Here is a 21623-nt window from a genome sequence, read left to right on the forward strand (position 1 = left end):
ATTGGGATAGGTCATTAACATCTAAGCCCTGAACATGAACAATTCATTTAAATAAGTTCTCTGTAATACCTTCATTTCACCTGTGGTGGCGCTGTAGAGGATCTAAACACTTGCTGATTATAACTTATTGCTGGAGATGTCAGTATCAATGAGCCCTTGTAACAAGAAAGGGGGTTGTCAAACAGTCCTATTTAAGGAGTACTGGGGAGGGGGGGATAACTCTAAATTTAGAGCCGAGTCATCCTTGCGTGTGAGTTCTTCTTCCTCCGAACCTTTCCGGATAAAATCATTGTAATGGAGTAAATGTATATAGAGAAAAACAATATGGAACTAAGTTGACATTTTATTAAAGGAGGAAAGAAAAGTTAAAAACAATCTAATCCAAGTATTTAGGAAAAAATGTAGAAGATTTTTGGGAACATTGGTTGAATTTTTTTTTTATATTTTACCAGACCCATCCGACAACTCAAATCCTTTTCCGCGGCTTGGACTGAAAGCTACGAGCAAGTCAGTACTCAGTACTCAGGCAACACAAAATGTAATGTGTTTCGCACATGGTTGTCTTTAGGACCCAGAGGAACGGCTGACTTTCTTTGCTCACTCTCACTGTGTCGCTGGCTCCGTTAGAATAAAGTGTGCGATGAGCGCTGCCTTCCCGTCTACATTGTCGAAGCGACTGAGCGTAAGGCTTTATAATACAAATATTGCAACTTATTTGGTGGCGGAAAAGACAAAATGGACATATTAAACCAGGTAAGAGCATGCCGTCTATGGAGGAAGAAGAAGGCTGAATGTTCATCTCCTTCCATTGTGTGTTACATTAGTGGTAAACATATTCTTTCTTTCCCTCCCAAGATTGCAACATCGGGGTCTTTTCGAATAGTGAAAGAGCCCCTGGCGTTTCTTCGTATCTTAGAATGGGTGAGTTATCCCCCTTTTTTTTTCATTTTAGGGACCCCCCTCCACCCTGGGGTAAAGGTGGGGGTATGGAGGGGGTGTATTTTGGAACACCTGTCTTGCAGTCTTATCTGTAAACGAATGGGAGGAAACCAATGCATTGGTTACAGAAATGGAGAATTTCAATTTGTATAATCTGTGTTTTATAGATTATTATATGTGTAGACTTTGGATATCAAAGTAAGGGGGACCTTGTGAGGGAGGTTGCTCCAAGAGTTCACCAAAATATCTCACTTACAATATGCTTCTTTGGGTAAGATGTGATTAGATAGATATGTCTTTATTATGTATACAATCAATAGATGAGAGTTGAGTGTAGCACAAGTCACTGATATCTTCTTACTAACAGTTACATATTATATTCACCTGCTGTACCTACATGTAGGATAGCATGCACCCTTGTGTCATTTTGGCTACTAAGTATCTACTGTTTTCCAAATATACTCAGTTCAGTTGCTGTAAATCTCCTTTTTCCCGAAGTCTTTACTGTCTACAGTATTGATTTAAGAACTGTCTTGTGATCTAAGAGATTCTGCAGCAGCTGAGATCTCTCTCTCTCTCTCTCCCTAAACCCAGGAGTCTAGAGGTAAAAATGTTTTATTACATAATCTGTGTATATTTAGGGATGGCTTGGTAACTAGCTCAATGAAATCATTTGTCCCTTAGCGTATGACCTGTCAGAATGATTTCTGCTACAAAAACAGAAGAATTGTGTAATGTAACAAGAGGGAAGGGAAGATACATAGATACTGTAGAGAGAAGGATAGAAGGACGGAGTGATGGATGGATGGATGGATGGATGGATGGATGGATGGATGGATGGATGGATGGATGGCAAATGGAAGGAAGGAAGGATGGAGGAAAGGAAGGGAGGAAGGAAGGAAAGAAGGAATCGAGGGAGGGAGGGAGGAAGGGAGGGAGGAATAGAGGGAGGAAGGACAGAAGAAAGGACGGAAGAAAGGGAGGGAGGAAGGAAGGAAGAAAGGGAGGGAGGGAGGAATGAAGGAAAGAAGGAAGAAAGGAAAGAAATGAGGAAGGAAGGACGGAAGGGAGGGAGGCAGGAAGGAAGGGAGGGAGGAATGAAGGAAGAAAGGAAAAAAGGGAGGAAGGAAGGGAGGGAGGAAGGAACAAAGGAAGGGGGAGGAAGGGAGGGAGGAATGAAGGAAAGAAGGAGGAATGGAAAGAAGGGAGGAAGGAAGGACAGAAGGGAGGGAGGAATGAAGGAAAGAAGGAAGAAAGGAAGAACGGAAAGAAGGGAGGAAGGAAAGAAGGAATTAAGGAGGGAAAGATGAAAGGAAGGAAGAAATGAATGGAGGAGAGAGGGAGTAAGGAAGGGAAGATGAAAGGAAGAGAGTAAGGATGGAAGGGTTGAAAAGGGAGGAATTAAGGAAGGAAGAGGAGGAAGCAAGAAAGAAGGAAGGATTGATCTAAGGAAGTGAGGAAGGAAGAAAGGGAGGGATAAATAAGGGAGGGAGGAAGGAAGGAAGGGAGGGATGGAAAGAAGTAAGGAAGGAAGGAATGGATGGAATTAAGGAAGGAAGGATGAATGGTAGATAGATATGAGAGGGTTAGGTTGGTAGATACTGTAAATAGATCAATAAAACACTAGATAAAATATAGATAGATATAAATATGCAGAAAAGATAGATAGATAGATAGATAGATAGATAGATAGATAGATAGATAGATAGACTTTATCAGTGGATCGACAGATAATGTAGGGCTCCCATTTAAGAGATTCTGAATAATTCTCTACCTGTTATTTTCTTTATCACCAAGCAATAAGCTTCTAATTCTAGATATAAGTGTCTCTGGACCTGAGGAGTTTGGGTTCTGGCTGGATTTGCCTCCCTTATAATTATGATTCAGTGTTGTGTCTATTACAGCAGAACAATGAAGACGAGATGTAATTGGCTGGCTGAACAATGTCACTGTTTATTTCTCTGATCCTTATCAGTGGTGATATTTGCAGGTCACATGACTTGCATTGCCAGTAGGGCTCACGTCCCGCAGAACGCAGCTGAACGGAAAGTTCAGAGCACGTCATATGGCATTAATCAGACTTTCTTAACAAGGAACACACTGGATATCTAGGGGGGCTACATGTGAATATTGTGCAAATGTTTGAAATTGTTTTTTTTTTTCAATATGTAATTAGTAATAGTTTTAGTGTGAGGTTTGCGTTTAAGATTCACATTGTTATGCGCCCAATGTTTTAGGATTTTATCGTTCCTATTCTTTCTATGTGCATTCATTAGGATTTTGCAAATCTTGAACTATTTAAATCATTTTTGCATTGTTTTTAATAAAAATCCAATTCTCTATTTCCGGTGAATAATCATAATAGTAATTGTAATAACTGTTTATAATGTAAAATTTAAAGGTAATAGACCTTAACTTAATTGTTATTTTTAGTTAATAAGATTACACTGTTTGCCTACAATCTGCATGTCTTCATTCATTTTCACATACCCTGATTAACACTTTGTAGCCTAATTCAAGTTTCAGATTTTTGTCTTGTGGGATTGTCCCTCTCAGTAATATAGGCTGGATGTGAGATCTGTTGCTATCATGGATTACAATTGCTACAATATTGCACTCATTTCCTCTCCATGTGCTTTCCTCTTTGTCTATACCCTGTTCTGTGTTCTTCCCTCTCTTCCCTCTCCACTGTAGATCTGTCAGGAGAAGCGCTGATGGATTTGTAATATTTCTCCAAAAGCATTGCACTTCATATAGGACTTACAGACATCTACTGTTTTTTTTTTTTTTTTTAATGTTTTTGACCACTGCAAAAAGATTCAGTGTGAATATATCCACAGTTTCAGGAGCGAAGCAGAGATAAAACACAAACTCTAGAGGCTTTGTGAAGGTGCAGGTTGGAGACTATAGGTGGGCAGCGGGCTCTGTAAGGGGGCAAGAGAGGAAGGCAAGGTGGCTTTGCATGAGGAAAGAGAGGGCTGAGGGAATAGAAAGTGTTCGGGTGGGGGTGAGGCTGAGGGGAGATGCAACATGACAGGGCTTTTGAGCAGGGGCATAAATAGAAATCATGATGCCCCATAGCAGAAGTCCTAATTGGGCCACCACCCGCAAAAAAAAATATTTAGTGGGGTCACATAAGAGCATATCTCACAACTTTGCAGCCCTTACAAAGTAATTTTGTCCCTATTGAAGCCCCTTAGTGCTCCTACGCACTAAGATACCTCTTTCATAACCCCCATAAAGTATGATGTCAAAAAATGGGCCCCCAAACACAGTAAGATACCCCCACAGTGGATTCCACCACAGTACCCTCCACACACAGTATGATGACTTTACAGAATCCCCCCTGTACAGTGTGATTCACCCAAAGTGACCCCAACACAGCATGGTGGCCCTCATAGTCCCACCCCCACAGTATTATGTGGGCCCCGACACAGCGCTCCGCAAAATATGATGGCCCTTCATACAGTATAGTGGCCGCCACTACCCTACATACAGTATAGTGGTCCCCACAACCCTACACACAATATTATCGCCCCCACATAACCCTCCACACTGTAAAATGGTCCACACACATTTTAATGGCCCCCATAAGCCCTCAAACAGAATACTGGCCACCCACATTGCCCTTCAGACAGTATAATGGCTCCGACACAACCAACTACACTGTATAATGGCCAGCATATAGTATAATAGCCAAGCCACCCAAACAGTACAATGGTCCCTCCCTCCCATATCTCTTTTAATAGCTTAATGGCCCCCACACAGATCTCCAAACAGTATAACAGTCTCCCCCTCCCATAGCTCTCCAAGCAGTATAATGGCCTCCACACAGCCTTCCAAACAGTATAATGGACATCACATAGTCCTCCAAATATTATAATGGCCTTCACTCAGCCCTCAAAATAACATAGTAGTCACTACATAGCCATGCAAATAGTATGATGGCCCATCACATAGTTCTCCAAATAGTATGATGCCCCCCCATAGTCTTCCATTTGTATGATGGCCACCACATAGTCCTCCAAAGAGTATGATGGCCCCTCAAATAGCACTCTAAATAGAATGATGGCCCCCAAGGTATCCCCCCAAGTAGTATGATACCATGCCCCCCCAGCTCATGGGCTAATGGGCCCCATAGTGGCTGCGTGCTTTGCCACTGTTTATGCTTAGAAGCAGGGGGATGTAGTAGGTGGGCATAGTCTCTGCAGAGGTGTAGGGTGGTAACATAAAAAAAGTTTTGGTAAGTTTTTGTAATGAAGCCGCTGCTTGCACTGATATAGGCCCTCACTAAATGTAGGGTCAACTTTTACTTCTTATTCCTGCAAACTTTAAGATCTGACCCCCCTGAGGCGTGCCTGGATGACTCCTCCTCCTGCTTTTACCTTTTTATAGTTCCCAGTCAAGATGCCATAATAAATTTATGTCCCAGCTCATACCCAAAAATTAATTCAGACCTACAACCAGAACCAAAAATTAATTTGGTCCCCAAACCACTAAGTTAATTCAGACCCTCGGCCATACCGCCTCATAAATTCTTCCCCCCTGATCAGACACCTCAATTAATTCAGACCCCTGAACAGACCCTAAATGATATGAGATATCAGCCTCCCTTAAAGAGGTTGTGAAGTCAGAATATATTGATGACCTCTCCTCAGGATATGTCACCAATACCAGATCAGTAGGGGTCTGACACCCGGCACCAGCACCAATCAGCTGCCACAAGCTCAGAAGTTATCACGCAAAGCTTCATTAAATCTGTAGAGGGCGCTGCCTGGTGCTGCAGAACAGCCCTTATTCTTCTGGAGCTTGGAACAGCTGGTTGGTGGAGGTCCTTGGTGTCTGATCAATAATGATCTGGTATTGATGCCCCATCCTGAGGTCAGCGAAGTGATTGATGGAGAAGTGAACTGATGGAGAGAAACGCCTGAAAACTCCCAGAATGTCAAAGGGTATAAGAGGTTCTGCTTCCCTCCGCTCGGGGTTAGTTGCAGAGGGCATCAGCAGCAAGTTGCAGCGGTGCATCCTGACTATTCTGCAGCTTGTAAACAGGCACACTAGGAGATATGATGTGTCGCCCCAGGCTACGTCACTGGAAGTCACAGAATCCGATGCTGCAGAATTCTAAATCGCAAGCACAGTAAACTGGACAAGCACTGACATTTTGGCTATCAAGGTTCATTGCTCACAGGGTAATAATGCAGAGCAGCCTAGAGGATCCTATGAGCAATTACCCCTTGGTAAAGACCATAAAAATCTGCATATTTGGCGGACTTAATAAATATGTGTAAACGGATTACAGAAAGTGGGGAGAGGGTCTTTGCCTCTCTGTGCTTCCACTCTTATGTTTGTCAAAGTGCATATAGGCATAACAGAGATGCGGCTTTCAGTTCAGTATAGGCAAGCCATTGGACAATATCAGAAATATAATAAAATAATAATAAATAATCAAAAAGAGTGGCTGGAAAGTTACAGAGCATAAGAGCAAAACAAGTTATTCCAAAGTGTCGGCCACTAGATGTCTCTCCCATTTCTAACTTGCTTTCCACTGCCTGTTGACAAGTGTAATTGGTCTCTAGCACCACGGATGCTGAGACAGATTACAGGAAATGGGGGGCAGGTCTTTGCCGCTCCGTGCTTCCACTCTCATGTCTATCAAACTGCATACAGGCATAACAGAAAGACATCTTTTCAGGACAAAACAGTCAATCCATTGGACAAAAGCAGAAACCAAGTATGCTGGAAAGTTAAGGAGAAAAAGTTCCAACACCTATAGTACTGGTAGAATGCTAAAGAAGGGGAATTTCTCACTTTCTCAAAAGTTATAGAGCATAAGAAATGGAACAGTTTCTGAATATATTAGACAGCTATGTTGACTAAAAGCAGTTTTAACTCTTTATGGGGAGTGAATGCTGGAAGGTCATACTTTGTTCAGTTTTTAGGTGAAAGATCAGGGATGCTTTGGTATGTTTGTAGGTATGGAATTAGGAAATTCTGGGTGAATAGAAGGGGAAACTTGTCATGTCCTTTATTATCCAGGCAAACCATAGATTTTAATAGAATGTGTGTAAGGCTTAATCTGCTTTGCGGTGGCTCCGCAGGAGGACACTTTCTGATCAGCTTATTTTTAAGAGACCCTTTTAATGAGTAGGCATTGTGTAAAGCAGACATTATTAAGGAAAGAAATTGGAAAATCACAAATCAGCTCACTGATTGGTAAATCTCCAACTACTCAAGTGTTATCCCCTTTAAAAACAATGGAGCCAAACATATGGATCTATAATTGTGTACATGTGATTACAGAGAAAAGAAACTGCATGTCCTATAAACTAACCTTATGGCTGTATAGGTCTAAGTGAAACAGTAAAAATGACACCTGTCTTGTAGTAATCCGATGTGCCAGCGCTGAGAAATCAAGGTTTAAAGCTACATGCAAATTAGCCTGGAAGTGCATTGAGGGTGTGTCAATGCACAGCACTTCCAGGCTAACTCACATGTGGCTTCAAAGTTTGATTTCTCCGCACTGGCACATCGGATTACTACAAAACAGGTGTCATTTTTCTTGCGGCGCTAGAATCTATACAGATATACCACTAGATTCAGTAGTAAAATGGACCTGATGAGTTTCCTTTAAGTCTCTATGCTTATTTAGATTATTTCTTTTCCAAAAATATGTTGGAAAATTTGAAATAAAACACATTGGATTACGCAGTGTCTATTAATCTGTCTCACACGGAATGCTTCTAATTTCTGTATATGATCCAGTTTCAGAGAAATCCAGGAACCAGGGTACCAATTGTCCTCTTTTCGCGAACTTTATTAGTACAGGAAATTCACAACGTTTCGGCCGCGCAGGACCTTTATTAAGCTATTAAAAAAGAGACATATGCATATCTCTCTTTTGTTATGGCTTGATAAAGGCCCTGCGCGGCCGAAACGTTGTGAATTTCCTGTACTAGCAAAGGAGGACGTCTGGTGCCTTGGTTCCTGGATTTCTATATATTGCTACAACCTTGTGGCGGGTTGCACCAAGTGTGCACGGACAACAGAGTGGCGCACGGGACTCATCTATTGCAAGTATAGGATCCAGTTTCATACAGTATTTGTTATGAAGTTAGAAATACTTTGTGTGACCAGCCCACTGCAATCATCTAACATTTGTCACATTCTTATATCACATATGACTCAGCGGGCTTTCTATCTTATCTGGAGTGTGAGATACCTTATGTGCAAATACCAACACCTTAGTGATTCATGTGACACCATTCCAGTGATTCAGAGAACTTGAGTATTTTCATAACACTGATCACTACAAGGAAATATTTTTTTCACATTTATCGAAATGTGTTAAGATACTGTCCAAGTATTATCTTAAATGTACTATTGGGTAAAGGAGATAACCATAACTTAATCTCAAAATCCCAAAATTTCATCTCTGCAACCGAAAACTCACATAGTTCCAATAAGTTGTGTAGGACCTTATGTGACAAAATGATCACCATTAGTGTTAGTAATTTCCTTTCCACTAATCATTCCGGAATGGAACCAGGAAGCACAGACCAGCGGGGACTGGAAAAGCATCGGAACGAGAGCTGTGGAAGATTTCATCTATTCCGTGGAAAACCACATTAAAGGGGATGTCCATAATTCGGACAACCCCATCTCTATCACCTATGTTTTCCGCTTGTAAAATAATAACACTTATACTCACATCCGATGCCAGCGCCGTTCCAGCGGTATCTGCACTGGCTCTCCCGGGGATCTCTTGACATTGTTATGTCATAGGATCCCTGTGGCCAATCAGCACTGGCTTCACTCTCCCCTTCTACGGATGTAATTGACATCTAGAGGAAGTGAGAGCCGCAGCTACTCTCTCACTTCCCCTGGATTTCGTCATTTGTCCAAAGGAGAGGTAAGTGAAGGCAGCTTTGATTGGCCACAGGGATCGCATGACACAACCAACGGGAAACATAGGGATTAAGAAGTGGTTGTTCGAGCAGTGGGCAACCCCTTTAAATATCAGTAACTACTCGGATGGGCCAGGTTTTGAGATCCAAGCATGATCTGTGCTTCACAGATGTGTGAAACTGACCCAAAGCATTACACTCTAGTATCCTTTCAACTTTTGATGGGTAGGCACTTGACCATTAACTCTAAATCTCCTAACAAGGATTTAAAAGCCATAAAGCCCAATTTAAACAAAGGTTCCAGTGGTCATGCTCTAATGTAATCCACCTTTATTGGTAGTAGCTTTTCTGGCTTGGGTAGGATGTTCAATACAGAGTGGCGCTGTTGTGCCGCGACAGAGTAGCTGGATAGCAAGAATTATAACTTTTTGGCCACCCACTGAAAGAAGACGTTATCAGTGTCAGGTGTGTTTTGTGGCACTGAAGCACTGCACGACACTTTTAGTAGGAGATGAACGGAGTTTATACAGAGGCAAACAGAAAGTGTGCAATAATACGACATGTGGTGCTAATGGTAGTAAGCATGAACTTTTACAAGGAGGTCTGTAGTGGTAAGTTGAATGTGGTGGAGGTGGCTGTGCACCTAAGTGGAAGCCGCAGGGGGGCATCCTGAGATAGAGTTAGATAGAGACCCATAAATGTGAAGGCAGTGCCAAGTCCAAAGTAGAGAGTTGGTGACCAAGAAAAAGTATCTTGAAGACTGTGTGGGACCTCAATGAGGTGCTACAACTGAGATAATGTGGACAGTGTAAGGCTTTAACCTCGAGGGAAGCATAATCTGGATCCTCATGGGCTATGTGTCCCGCTTAGAGCCGCTGAGATCACTGATTGGCTGCCGCACTGTCGACATGACGTCATAGCAGACACAAGGACCAGCGATGGACCTGGGAAGGGTGAGTAAAGTGCATTTTGTTTTTTTCTAACAAACTGAGCACAGGATCTGAAACCAGAGAACTCCTTTAAAGAAGAGTTCACTTACAAGTGAATGGGAAATACAATTTCAGACAGAACCCATGAACAAGAGTGGTGTTTTTCTTGGTTAAAAAAAGCTTGAACAACCCTTTAATCAGCCGGATAATAGTTGGGTAGCGGTTAGCACTGCTTCTCTGCATCACTGGGGTCTTGAGTTTGAATCCCACCAAGGATGACATCTGCATGGATTTTGAATGTTCTCCTCGTGTTTGCGTGGGTTTCCTTTGGGTTCTTTGGTTTTCTCCCACATTTGATAAAGGCTCGTAGATTATAAAGTGATCACATGCCTGCCCCTGCCAGAAAAAATAACCAAGGGTCCTTAGTAGTGTTATTGATTTTTTTGGTTTTTATTCCAATTTTTTTTTAAAAATAAAGTATAGTATAAAATAAAGCTACCAAACATTTTTTAAATGTAATATAGGGAGAGGGGGAAAGGAAAAGTCAGCTCACCTTGCTTCTGAAGAGCCATCGCACGGAGCCGCCCTGGTCCGGGTGGGAAACAATGCAGAAAGTAGGAAGAAATCTCCAGGAAAATAAAATGTCCAAAAACTTTATGAAAATCCAATAAAACCATAAATATGGAAATCAGATCTAGATCTTGATCTAGATCATGACTAAGACTGGTGCAGTCGAAACGCGTTGATCTTAATATTGGATACTTGGTGGTTTCTTCCTATTTTCTGCAAACAATTTTTAAAGTTCCTTTCGACTACTATGGTACCAAAGAGGCTTTGAACATCGGGAGAGGTTATGTTCATAGCTGTTGTGTATGAATATCATGTAGCCACCACAAAGCTCTGAATCTGAGATGGCACATAACACCAGGCGCTGGCACCAGGCTCGAGCAGTCATGTGTGCCCGGATTTATATGCACATGCATCGTCCTGATAGAAGACATTGAGCTCCCTGAAGCACTGTCTTTGGCTCTGTGCTCCCATCTTCGGTCTTTCATCTGTTTTTCTGTCCATCCATGAGTGATGATGGGTCCTATATAGTAAATCCTCACGTCTCTCTTGTTCTATCCTGGGTTTGATCTGAGCAGAGCAAGAATGAAAAAAAAAACCACAGAAAATATCAACAGACTAATTATTTCATTTAAAGCTACGGAAATTACTCAAAGAAGCTGGTTTCTCCAGGGAGGATTAATCTATGTATGCTCTATTTCAGAAGTCTTTTGCAAAAAAAAAGGAAAGCTTATCACCTTGGAAACATATGGCTTCGGCACTGGCAGGCAGTATTGTGTACAGGAAAAAAAACTTGCTCTTGATCTGTAGAATATTTCCTTTGTCCATTGAGAGTTTAGAAGTGGCCATATGTAGGAGAAAACATAGTCTACAGTAGAAAAAGTGCAGATATGTTTTGGAAAAAAAACTTGATACCAGTCCCTCAAAGTTTGGTTTATTGATGATATCTGGGTGGACAATGCTTGGTAGAAAAAGTTGTAATTTATGCGACGGTGAACATCCCAAAGACAAGTAGCCTGATATGGAGCTCGACCCTGGATGGTACCACTAGTTGGTTGTGGGAATTTGTTCTCGACTCCCATCTCCAGAACAACTGATTTGTTCAACTCACCGTTTCCCGCTCCAGCATCGGGTTTTTGTGACTGGTCCTGGTCGTCTCTCGAATTGGGTTTACTTTCCAATTCCATTGTTCTTACCCCTTTGCTTTTGCCATGCTTGGCAGAGGCTCTGCAATTTCGGACTATGATCTCAACCTGGGTTCCATGGCTCCCACACCAAGGTGACCATCCCCTCCAAGATATCAAATCAGTGATCTATTTAAAGTGGAGCTGTGTAGTTGGACATAGCCTGGAAAAAAAGGTACAAACTAGAGATAAATTAATTAATTCAAAGAACCCTGTACCTGCTAATAGGCATATCATATTAAATGATTCACAGGAAGACCTCTGGGATCTTGCACATGCAATTTATCATGGGTAAGCTTTATTAGCTATGATCTATATGCACATGCACTTTGCTGGTACATCGTTTTTGCGGCTAGATAATGAGCTTATAAGACTCATACGAATGGTGAGTTAAGCTATATACACATGTACTTTGCTGGTACATTGTTTTTGTGGCTAGCTTATGTGCTCCTTTTCCCAGGGCGATATTATATCTTCTTGTTCATGTTTACTTCTTTTTTATTGTGTGCGATTTTTGTAAATAATATTTTTGTGATTAATAAAGTTATTCTAATTGATTATATGTATTTGAAGTCAGCACTCCAATTTTTCAGTTTTTGAATATAAGTGGGCAGATCAGTTGTCCATGGTTAACGGACCTTACCTAAGCAAAATGCCTCCTAACTGCTAGCATCCTTGGCTGCTGTTTGGATATGTAGTCCTGGGGCAACGTTGTGTGTGTGTCATGCCGAAACAATAACATTGTGCCAGGAATACACATAAAAAAAGCCAGCAGGTAGGAGGCAGTTCATTGGGTTTCTACCTCGGAGCCACAGACGGCTGACGTGGCCACTGGATGAATCCATTTGCTCATGTTTAGTACAAACCTTTCGTGGCTCCTGTTTTCTTACTGGTTGTTATTATTTGATATATTGACTTCGGACCATAGCCCTAATCCGGACCTCAACGTCTCACAAAAAAAAACATAAAAAGACCTGTACAAACAGGGCATAACAAAATTAAAATCAACATGTGGAACAGATTAATATAGAGCTGCAAACCTGACAGCGTTGTGCAGAGTGCTATGGAGGCATATAGTTGGATGTGTAACTGCAGCCAGTGGGTTCTTCTTCTGGTCGGATTGGTCTGGAGGGCCTTAGAAAAAAAAATGACTCACTTGCATTGTGTGACTTGAATGAAGACTCACCGATCGAGATCTGAGTCAAAATAATTCTTTATGTACATGTGTTCATGACTCGCCCCCTGGGCCGTGGGGTACCCGGAACCGGGCTTCTGTATGATGCTGGGGGTAGTAGTGGCAACCCGATCCCGGGGCTCAGGGTGGTCAGACCAAATTGTGGCAGTCTATCAATCAGTGCTTTAAATGTCCGACTACGCCACCCGTGGATTGCGGTCAGGGATAACCGCCGCTGCGAGGCAGACCGCTGAGGCTAGTGCTGGTGTGCAGCACAGGGGTAGGATAACTCCCCACGGGAAGAGTGTAGCCTCAGGGCAGTGTAAGTGGATGCTGGGGTTGATGGTGCAGGCGCAGCAGAAATCACACAGAGTCCAATCATGCAGTCCAGGGTCTTTTACTCACAGTTGTTATCCAAGTCACTTCTGTTAGCAAGGACTGCCCGAGCCGTGCTGCGTCCACCAGGTGAGGAGCTCGGTCAACCCCCAGGCAATTCAGGAGTATGGCACAGGACCCCCTTCTGTCCTTTCTCTGGCCTCTCGTGCCCCACCAGTGTCCTGACTTCTGTCCGGCTACCGCGGACCGTGTCGAGTAAGCGTTGGCCTTCACTTCCCGCTATCCTATATGGTGCCTTCCTAGCAGGTTTAGCTGGGGGTCGCACCAATAAATGGTCACAACCTCCGGTTCTTGGCTGAGGGTAGATTCGCCTCCACCAACTTAGGGATCCGGTATCTTTCCACAGCCTGACCCTTCCACCCGATATAATGGGGTATGCAACGGTTGCTGGCCGTTCTGCACTCTTAGGGTCCCTTCTGCCTTCTTGTTTCTGGAGCCCTTCCACTCCTCTGTCTCTTCTCCTTCCTTCCTTCTCCTTCTTCTCTTCTCCTCTCTGGCCCCGGCCTTTTCTCTAGGCCTGCCTCGTGGAGCTGAGCTCAGGCTGAGCCTCGGCTCCCTGTCAGCTCTCTCTCCCTTCTGCTCTGACTGATGAACTACTACTCTGCTCTCTCCACTAAGATGGCTCCCACCTTTTATCTGTCTCTCTGTGCCTGAGCTCAGGTGACCTGCACCCAATGAGCTCCTTCCTATGCTCCAGAAACCGCCCCATTTCTGCTCCTACACCACTGGGTTCTCTTCCCCCCTCCCCACTCCAGCCAGGGACATGGTCAGTTGTGCCCGCAGCTGGGAGCACCGTCGAGCTGTCCCCCAGAAATGGGGTGAGTGTGTGTGTGTGTGCATGCAGCTAACTGAGCCCTGGTCCACACTCCATCCTTACCTGGGAGTGGAATATCACACCTCTGGTTGAGGTGCAATACCCCTGTAGCAACCGAGCCCTCGGGGCGCTACATTCACACAACGCGTTTCATATGTATTCACATAACCAGCTGCTTCATCAGGTACATACAGATTATTATTATTATTTATTTTTAGAGCACCAATGATTCCATGGTGCTGTACATGAGAAGGGGTTACATACCAAATACAAATATAAATAACAATGAACAAACTAACAATGACAGACTAGTACAGAGGGGAGAGGGCCCTGCAATTGTGGGCTTACAGCCTACAGCATAATGGGGAAGGAGACAGTAGGGTAGAAGGTGGTGGTGAGGTGTCAGCGGGGTCATTGCAGGCTGTAAGCTTTCTTGCATTGATGGGTTTTTACGTTCCGCCCGAAAGTTCTAAAGGTAATGGAATCGGATGTGTTGAGAGACAGAATTCCAGAGGATGGGGGAAACTCGGGAGAAGTTTTGTAGATGATTGGGTGAAGAACGTACAAGTGTGGAGGAGAGAAGGAGATCTTGACTGGAGATTACGTGTGGGAAAGTATCAGGACATTATTTTGGAGATATACAGAGGAGACAGATTCTGGACGTATTTTTAGGTCAATGTTAGTATGTACAGATATACTATGAATATCTAATGCCCCACCAGGTTAGCAGCTCTATGTACCTGATGAAGGAGCCAGAACAGCTCTGAAATGTGTGTGTGAATACATGTGCAATAAAGGACAACTTTGATTCAGATCTCGGTCGCTGAGATTTCCTTTGAGTCAGGCATTGGCACCATACAAGTGGGCTAGTTCTCTTCTTCCGATGTCCTCTTATTCCTCACATCATCTTTGCCTATCTGCTCTCACCCAACCACTGTGTGCGTCATAGTGTTCTGCGGGGGTGGGACAGTGTAAAATTCAACCTCTCATAATTGGATATTTGGCCCTGCCCAGTGCCATCTGATTGGTCGCCAACTGACTTCCTGGTGCGCACATTGCACTCTATGCCATTACCTATGTCTTCAGAGACATGTCCTAATTCCTATGAGGCTTGTTGTACTTTCAGATTGTCGCATTGCATCTTGCCTCTATTGATAATTACCTGCTGCTCACTGGGGGGTGCAAGCCAAGATGGCCTGTGAATATTACATAATTTAACCTGGGGACTTATTTTACAGAACGGGTGAGGGGGAAAATGTCTATTGAAAGTTTATTAACTGCACATCATGCCATTATTAGCTAAGAGCATGTCATGATGATTATTTACAATACTGATCATAGTTAATATCTGGGGTTCTGGGAGCATGTGATGGATGATTACAGTGAGTGACATTAAACAACAGGGGACGGTAAATGGTATATGATGGATGATTACTGCAGTAATTGCCATGCTTAAAATCTGCTGTTATCTATTTATACAGTATATACGTGTAATGCACATGCCCGGGCTGAGCGGCGTGTGCGTGTATATGTAGTGATTCCACTGTGCCATGAACCGGAGAGTGCCTGGAGGGGCGTAACTAAGTATCTGCCCGATCCGACCAAGGTCGCACGACGGCATACGACGCCAGTGCACCAGGGAGGAACCGGGCCGAGGGACCAGGTGCTACTCCAGGTCAGACCCCGGACACGGCTGTTGACCCACACAGGGGAATACTGGAACAGGCAGGTTAGGCTGGCACACCGACTGGTGGGTATATGCAGACACGGCTGGAATACAGACGGGTGGATGCTGGCGAGCACGACTGGTATGCAGGCAGGCGGGTATGCAGGCAGGGGGGTACAGGCAAGCACAGCTAGAGTGCAGACAGGGAGGAACACAGGCGGGATAGGACCCAGTGCACACTGGGACTCAGGAACAGAACCACAGATGTGGCGGACAAACACAGCAAAGTGAGGCCGCCCAGAGCGGTGAGCGAGAGAAGAGCAGGACGAGGCCTCCTGGAGCGGTGAGCGAGAGTAGAGCAGGACGAGGCCGCCCAGAGCGGTGAGCGAGAGTAGAGCAGGACGAGGCCGCCTGGAGCGGTGAGCGAGAGTAGAGCAGGACGAGGCCGTCTGGAGCGGTGAGCGAGAGTAGAGCAGGACGAGGCCGCCTGGAGCGGTGAGCTAGAGTAGAGCAGGATGAGGCCGTCTGGAGCGGTGAGCAAGAGTAGAGCAGGACGAGGCCGCCTGGAGCAGTGAGCAAGAGTAGAGCAGGACGAGGCCGCCTGGAGCGGTGAGCAATAGTAGAGCAGGACGAGGCCGCCTGGAGCGGTGAGCAAAGGGTCAGAGCAGAGCGAGACTGCCGGAGCAGCGAGCAAAGGGTCAGAGCAGAGCGAGACTGCCGGAGCAGCGAGCAAAGGGTCAGAGCAGAGCGAGACTGCCGGAGCAGCGAGCAAAGGGTCAGAGCGGAGCGAGACTGCCGGAGCAGTGAGCAAAGGGTCAGAGCGGAGCAGGACTGCCGGAGCAGTGAGCAAGGCAGAGCAGGCTAGAACCGCCGGAGCGGTGAGCAAGGCAGAGCAGGCAAGAACTGCCGGAGCGGTGAGCAAGGCAGAGCAGGGGGGACAGGGCTCTGTTCACACAGAACAGACAGGAAGGGAAGGGCAGAACCAGATACCCACAGGGTACTTGCAGTGAAGTAGCGAGTGGATCACAAACTCACAAACGGAAGTACAGTGACAACGAGCAGGAGTTAGGTACGAGTTCAGACTCTGCAGAAAAAGGGAAGGTACGGACATAGAGAAAAACAGGAAACAGGCTAGAAGAGTATTCAGACAAGAACAGACACAGCAGCAAGATACAGGAGCGGGTCTAGGTAAGTGGCCCCTAGAAGGCGGAACGAACAGGCTAGGAGCGTGTTCAGACAGGGACAGGCAAGATACAGGAACGGGTCTAGGTATGCGGCCCCTAGAAGGCGGAAAGAACAGGCTAGGAGCGTGTTCACACAGACCTGGAAATACAGCCTCCAGGATAGGCAGAAGACAACAGGCTAGAAGATAATACGGACAGGACACAGTTCAGACACGGGAACTGATACCGAAGGCAGGAAACATATAAACGGGACCTGGCATATCAGTGACCAGAAGCCAACTGACAGAACACAATGCTCAGGCAGGGTTTCTTGGGAGGAGCTTGGTTAAATACCAGGTGACAGACAGCAATAGGCTGAGGACGCACAAGGGGTGTGTCTGCAGCAGGTATAAGAAACAGGAAGTGATCGGGCGCCACCCTTAAGCAGCAGAAACAGAGGCAAGCAGACAGCATGGAGGGAAGCCAGACTAGCAGACTGGAGATCAAGTGCGCGCTCTTGCACAGTGGGAGATGGACCACTATGCAAGGACGCCGCCAGGTATGTTACAATACGATTTCTTCAGTGCTGATATATACTTATGTATACGGTTTCATCACTGCTGATATATATTTATGTAAACGGTTTCTTCACTGCTGATATATACTTATATACAGTGGGGAAAAAAAGTATTTGGTCAGCCACCAATTGTGCAAGTTCTCCCACTTAAAAAGATGAGCGAGGCCTGTGATTGACATCATAGGTAGACCTCAACTATGAGAGACAAAATGAGAAAACAAATCCTGAAAATCACATTGTCTGATTTGGAAAGAATTTTTTTTTCAAATTTTGGTGGAAAATAAGTATTTGGTCAATTTCAAAAGTTCATCTCAATACTTTGTTATACAGTCATGGCCAAAAGTTTTGAGAATGACACCAAAATTATATTTTCACATGATCTGCTGGCCTCTGGTTTTTATTAGTGTTTGTCTGATGTTTATATCACATACAGAAATATAATTGCAATCATATTATGAGTACCAATAGGTTATATTGACAGTTAGAATGAGTTAATGCAGCAAGTCAATATTTGCAGTGTTGCCCCTTCTTCTTCAAGACCTCTTTAATTCTCCCTGGCATGCTCTCAATCAACTTTTGGACCAAATCCTGACTGATAGCAGTCCATTCTTGCATAATCAATGCTTGCATTTTGCCAGAATTTGTTGGTTTTTGTTTGTCCACCCATCTCTTGATGATTGACCACAAGTTCTCAATGGGATTAAGATCTGGGGAGTTTCCAGGCCATGGACCCAAAATCTCTGTTTTGTTCCATGAGCCATTTAGTTATCACCTTTGCTTTATGGCAAGGTGCTCCATCATGCTGGAAAAGGCATTGTTGGGCGCCAAACTGCTCTTGGACGGTTGGGAGAAGTTGCTCTTGGAGGACATTCTGGTACCATTCTTTATTCATGGCTGTGTTTTTAGGCAAGACTGTGAGTGAGCCGATTCCCTTGGCTGAGAAGCAACCCCACATATGAGTGGTTTCAGGATGCTTTACAGTTGGCATGAGACAAGACTGGTGGTAGCGCTCACCTCTTCTTCACCGAATAAGCTGTTTTCCAGATGTCCCAAACAATCGAAAAGGGGATTCATCAGAGAAAATGACTTTGCCCCAGTCCTCAGCAGTCCACTCCCTGTACCTTTTGCAGAATATCAGTCGGTCCCTAATGTTTTTTCTGGAGAGAAGTGGCTTCTTTGCTGCCCTCCTTGAAACCAGCCTTTGCTCAAAGAGTCTCCGCCTCACAGTGCGTGCAGAAGCACTCACACCAGCCTGCTGCCATTCCTGAGCAAGCTCGGCACTGCTGGTAGTCCGATCCCGCAGCTGAAACAGTTTTAAGATACGGTCCTGGCGCTTGCTGGTCTTTCTTGGGCGCCCTGGAGCCTTTTTGACAACAATGGAAGCTCTCTCCTTGAAGTTCTTGATGATGCGATAGATTGTTGACTGAGGTGCAATCTTTGTAGCTGCGATACTCTTCCCTGTTAGGCCATTTTTGTGCAGTGCAATGATGGCTGCACGTGTTTCTTTAGAGATAACCATGGTTAACTGAAGAGAAACAATGATACCAAGAACCAGCCTCCTATTAAAGTGTCCAGTGATGTCATTCTTACTTAATCATGACTGATTGATCGCCAGCCCTGTCCTCATCAACACCCACACCTGTGTTAATGGATCAATCAATAAAACGATGTTAGCTGCTCCTTTTAAGGCAGGACTGCAATGATGTTGAAATGTGTTTTGGGGGTTAAAGTTCATTTTCTGGGCAAATATTGACTTTGCAAGTACAGTAATTGCTGTTAAGCTGATCACTCTTTGACATTCAGGAGTATATGCAAATTGCCATTACAAAAAATGAAGCAGTAAACTTTGGAAAAATTACTATTTGTCTCATTCTCAATACTTTTGGCCATGACTGTATATCCTTTGTTGGCAATGACAGAGGTCAAACGTTTTCTGTAAATCTTCACAAGGTTGGCACACACTGTTGCTGGTATGTTGGCCCATTCCTCCATGGAGATCTCCTCTAGAGCAGAGATGTTTTGGGGCTGTCGCTGGGCAACACAGACTTTTAATTCCCTCCAAAGGTTTTCTATAGGGTTTAGATCTGGAGACTGGCTAGGCCACTCCAGGATCTTGAAATGCTTCTTATGAAGCCACTCCTTCGTTGCCCTGGCGGTGTGCTTGGGATCATTGTCATGCTGAAAGACCAAGCCATATTTCATCTTCAGTGCCCTTGCTGATGGAAGGAGGTTTGCACTCAAAATCTCACGATACATGGCCCCATTCATTCTTTCATGTACACGGATCAGTCGTCCTTGTCCCTTGGCAGAGAAACAGCCCCAAAGCATGATGTTGCCACCCCCATGCTTCACAGTAGATATGGTGTTCTTTGGATGCAACTCAGCATTCTTTCTCCTCCAAACACGACGAGTTGTGTTTCTACCAAACAGTTCTACTTTGGTTTCATCTGACCATATGACATTCTCCCAATACTCTTCTGGACTATCCAAATGCTCTCTAGCAAACTTCAGACGGGCCCGGACATGTAATGGCTTAAGCGGGGGGACACGTCTGGCACTGCAGGATCTGTGTCCCTGGCGGCGTATTGTGTTACTGATGGTAGCCTGTGTAACGTTGGTCCCAGCTCTCTGCAGGTCATTTACTAGGTCCCCCCGTGTGGTTCTGGGATTTTTGCTCACTGTTCTTGAGATCATTTTGACCCCACGGGGTGAGATCTTGTGTGGAGCCCCAGATCGAGGGAGATTATCAGTGGTTTTGTATGTCTTCCATTTTCTAATTATTGCTCCCACAGTTGATTTCGTCACACCAAGCTGCTTGCCTATTGCAGAATAAGTCTTCCCAGCCTCGTGCAGGGCTACAATTTTGTTTCTGGTGTCCTTCGACAGCTCTTTGGTCTTCACCATAGTGGAGTTTGGTGTGTGACTGTTTGAGATTGCAGACAGGTGTCTTTTATACTGATAACAAGTTCAAACAGGTGCCAGTACTACAGGTAATGAGTGGAGGACAGAGGAGCCTCTTAAAGAAGAAGTTACAGGTCTGTGAGAGCCAGAAATCTTGCTTGTTTGTAATTGACCAAATAATTATTTTCCACCAAAATTTGAAAAAAATTCTTTCCAAATCAGACAATGTGAGTTTCAGGATTTGTTTTCTCTTTTTGTCTCTCATAGTTGAGGTCTACCTATGATGTTAATTACAGGCCTCTCTCACCTTTTTAAGTGGGAGAACTTGTACAATTGGTGGCTGACTAAATACTTTTTTTCCCCATTGTATATGATTTCTTCACTGCTGATATATACCAATGTATATGGTTACTTCACTGCTGATATATACTCATGTATACGATTTCTTCACTGCTGATATATTCTTATGTATATGGTTTCTTTACTGTTGATATATACTTATGTATATGTTTTTTTTCACTGCTGATGTATACTTATGTATACGGTTTCTTCGCTGCTGATATATACTAATGTATACAATTTCTTCACTGCTGATATATACTTATGTACAGTGGGTAGCGAAAGTATTCAGACCCCTTTAAATTTTTCACTCTTTGTTTCATTGCAGCCATTTGGTAAATTCTAAAAAGCTCATTTTTTTTCTCATTAAAGTACACTCTGCACCCCATCTTGACTGAAAAAAAACAGAAATGTAGAAATTTTTGCAAATTTATTAAAAAAAAAAACTGAAATATCACATGGTCATAAGTATTCAGACCCTTTGCTCAGTATTGAGTAGAAGCACCCTTTTGAGCTAGTACAGCCTTGAGTCTTCTTGGGGATGATGCAACAAGTTTTTTTTGCACCTGGATTTGGGGATCCTCTGCCATTCTTCCTTGCAGATCCTCTCCAGTTCTGTCAGGTTGGATGGTGAACGTTGGTGGACAGCCATTTTCAGGTCTCTCCAGAGATGCTCAATTGGGTTTAGGTCAGGGCTCTGGCTGGGCCAGTCAAGAATGGTCACAGAGTTGTTCTGAAGCCACTCCTTTGTTATTTTAGCTGTGTGCTTAGGGTCATTATCTTGTTGGAAGGTGAACCTTCGGCCAAGTCTGAGGTCCAGAGCACTCTGGAAGAGGTTTTCATCCAGGATATCTCTGTACTTGGCCGCATTCATGTTTCCTTCAATTGCAACCAATCGTCCTGTCCCTGCAGCTAAAAAACACCCCAATAGCATAATGCTGCTACCACCATGTTTCACTGCTGGGATTGTATTGGGCAGGTGATGAGCAGTGCCTGGTTTTCTTCACACATACCACTTAGAATTATCTCCAAAAAGTTCTATCTTTGTCTCATCAGACCAGAGAATC

At 44.2% G+C, this 21623-nt stretch overlaps 1 protein-coding gene across 1 annotated transcript in view; it reads left to right on the forward strand.

Moving 5' to 3' along the window:
- The first annotated feature begins 205 nt into the window (after positions 1-205).
- Positions 206-21623, forward strand: part of SYNPR (synaptoporin) — a 342730-nt gene continuing 321312 nt past the window's right edge. Inside the window, exons 1-2 of the mRNA XM_073644666.1 lie at positions 206-753; positions 856-921. Coding sequence (XP_073500767.1) covers positions 736-753; positions 856-921 — 84 coding nt within the window. The 5' untranslated portion in view covers positions 206-735. The remainder of the gene's footprint in view (positions 754-855; positions 922-21623) is intronic.

The sequence above is a fragment of the Phyllobates terribilis genome, unplaced genomic scaffold, assembly GCF_046119375.1.
Source record: "Phyllobates terribilis strain yellow unplaced genomic scaffold, ASM4611937v1 Scaffold_8__6_contigs__length_399053987, whole genome shotgun sequence".
NCBI classification, from domain to species: domain Eukaryota; kingdom Metazoa; phylum Chordata; class Amphibia; order Anura; family Dendrobatidae; genus Phyllobates; species Phyllobates terribilis.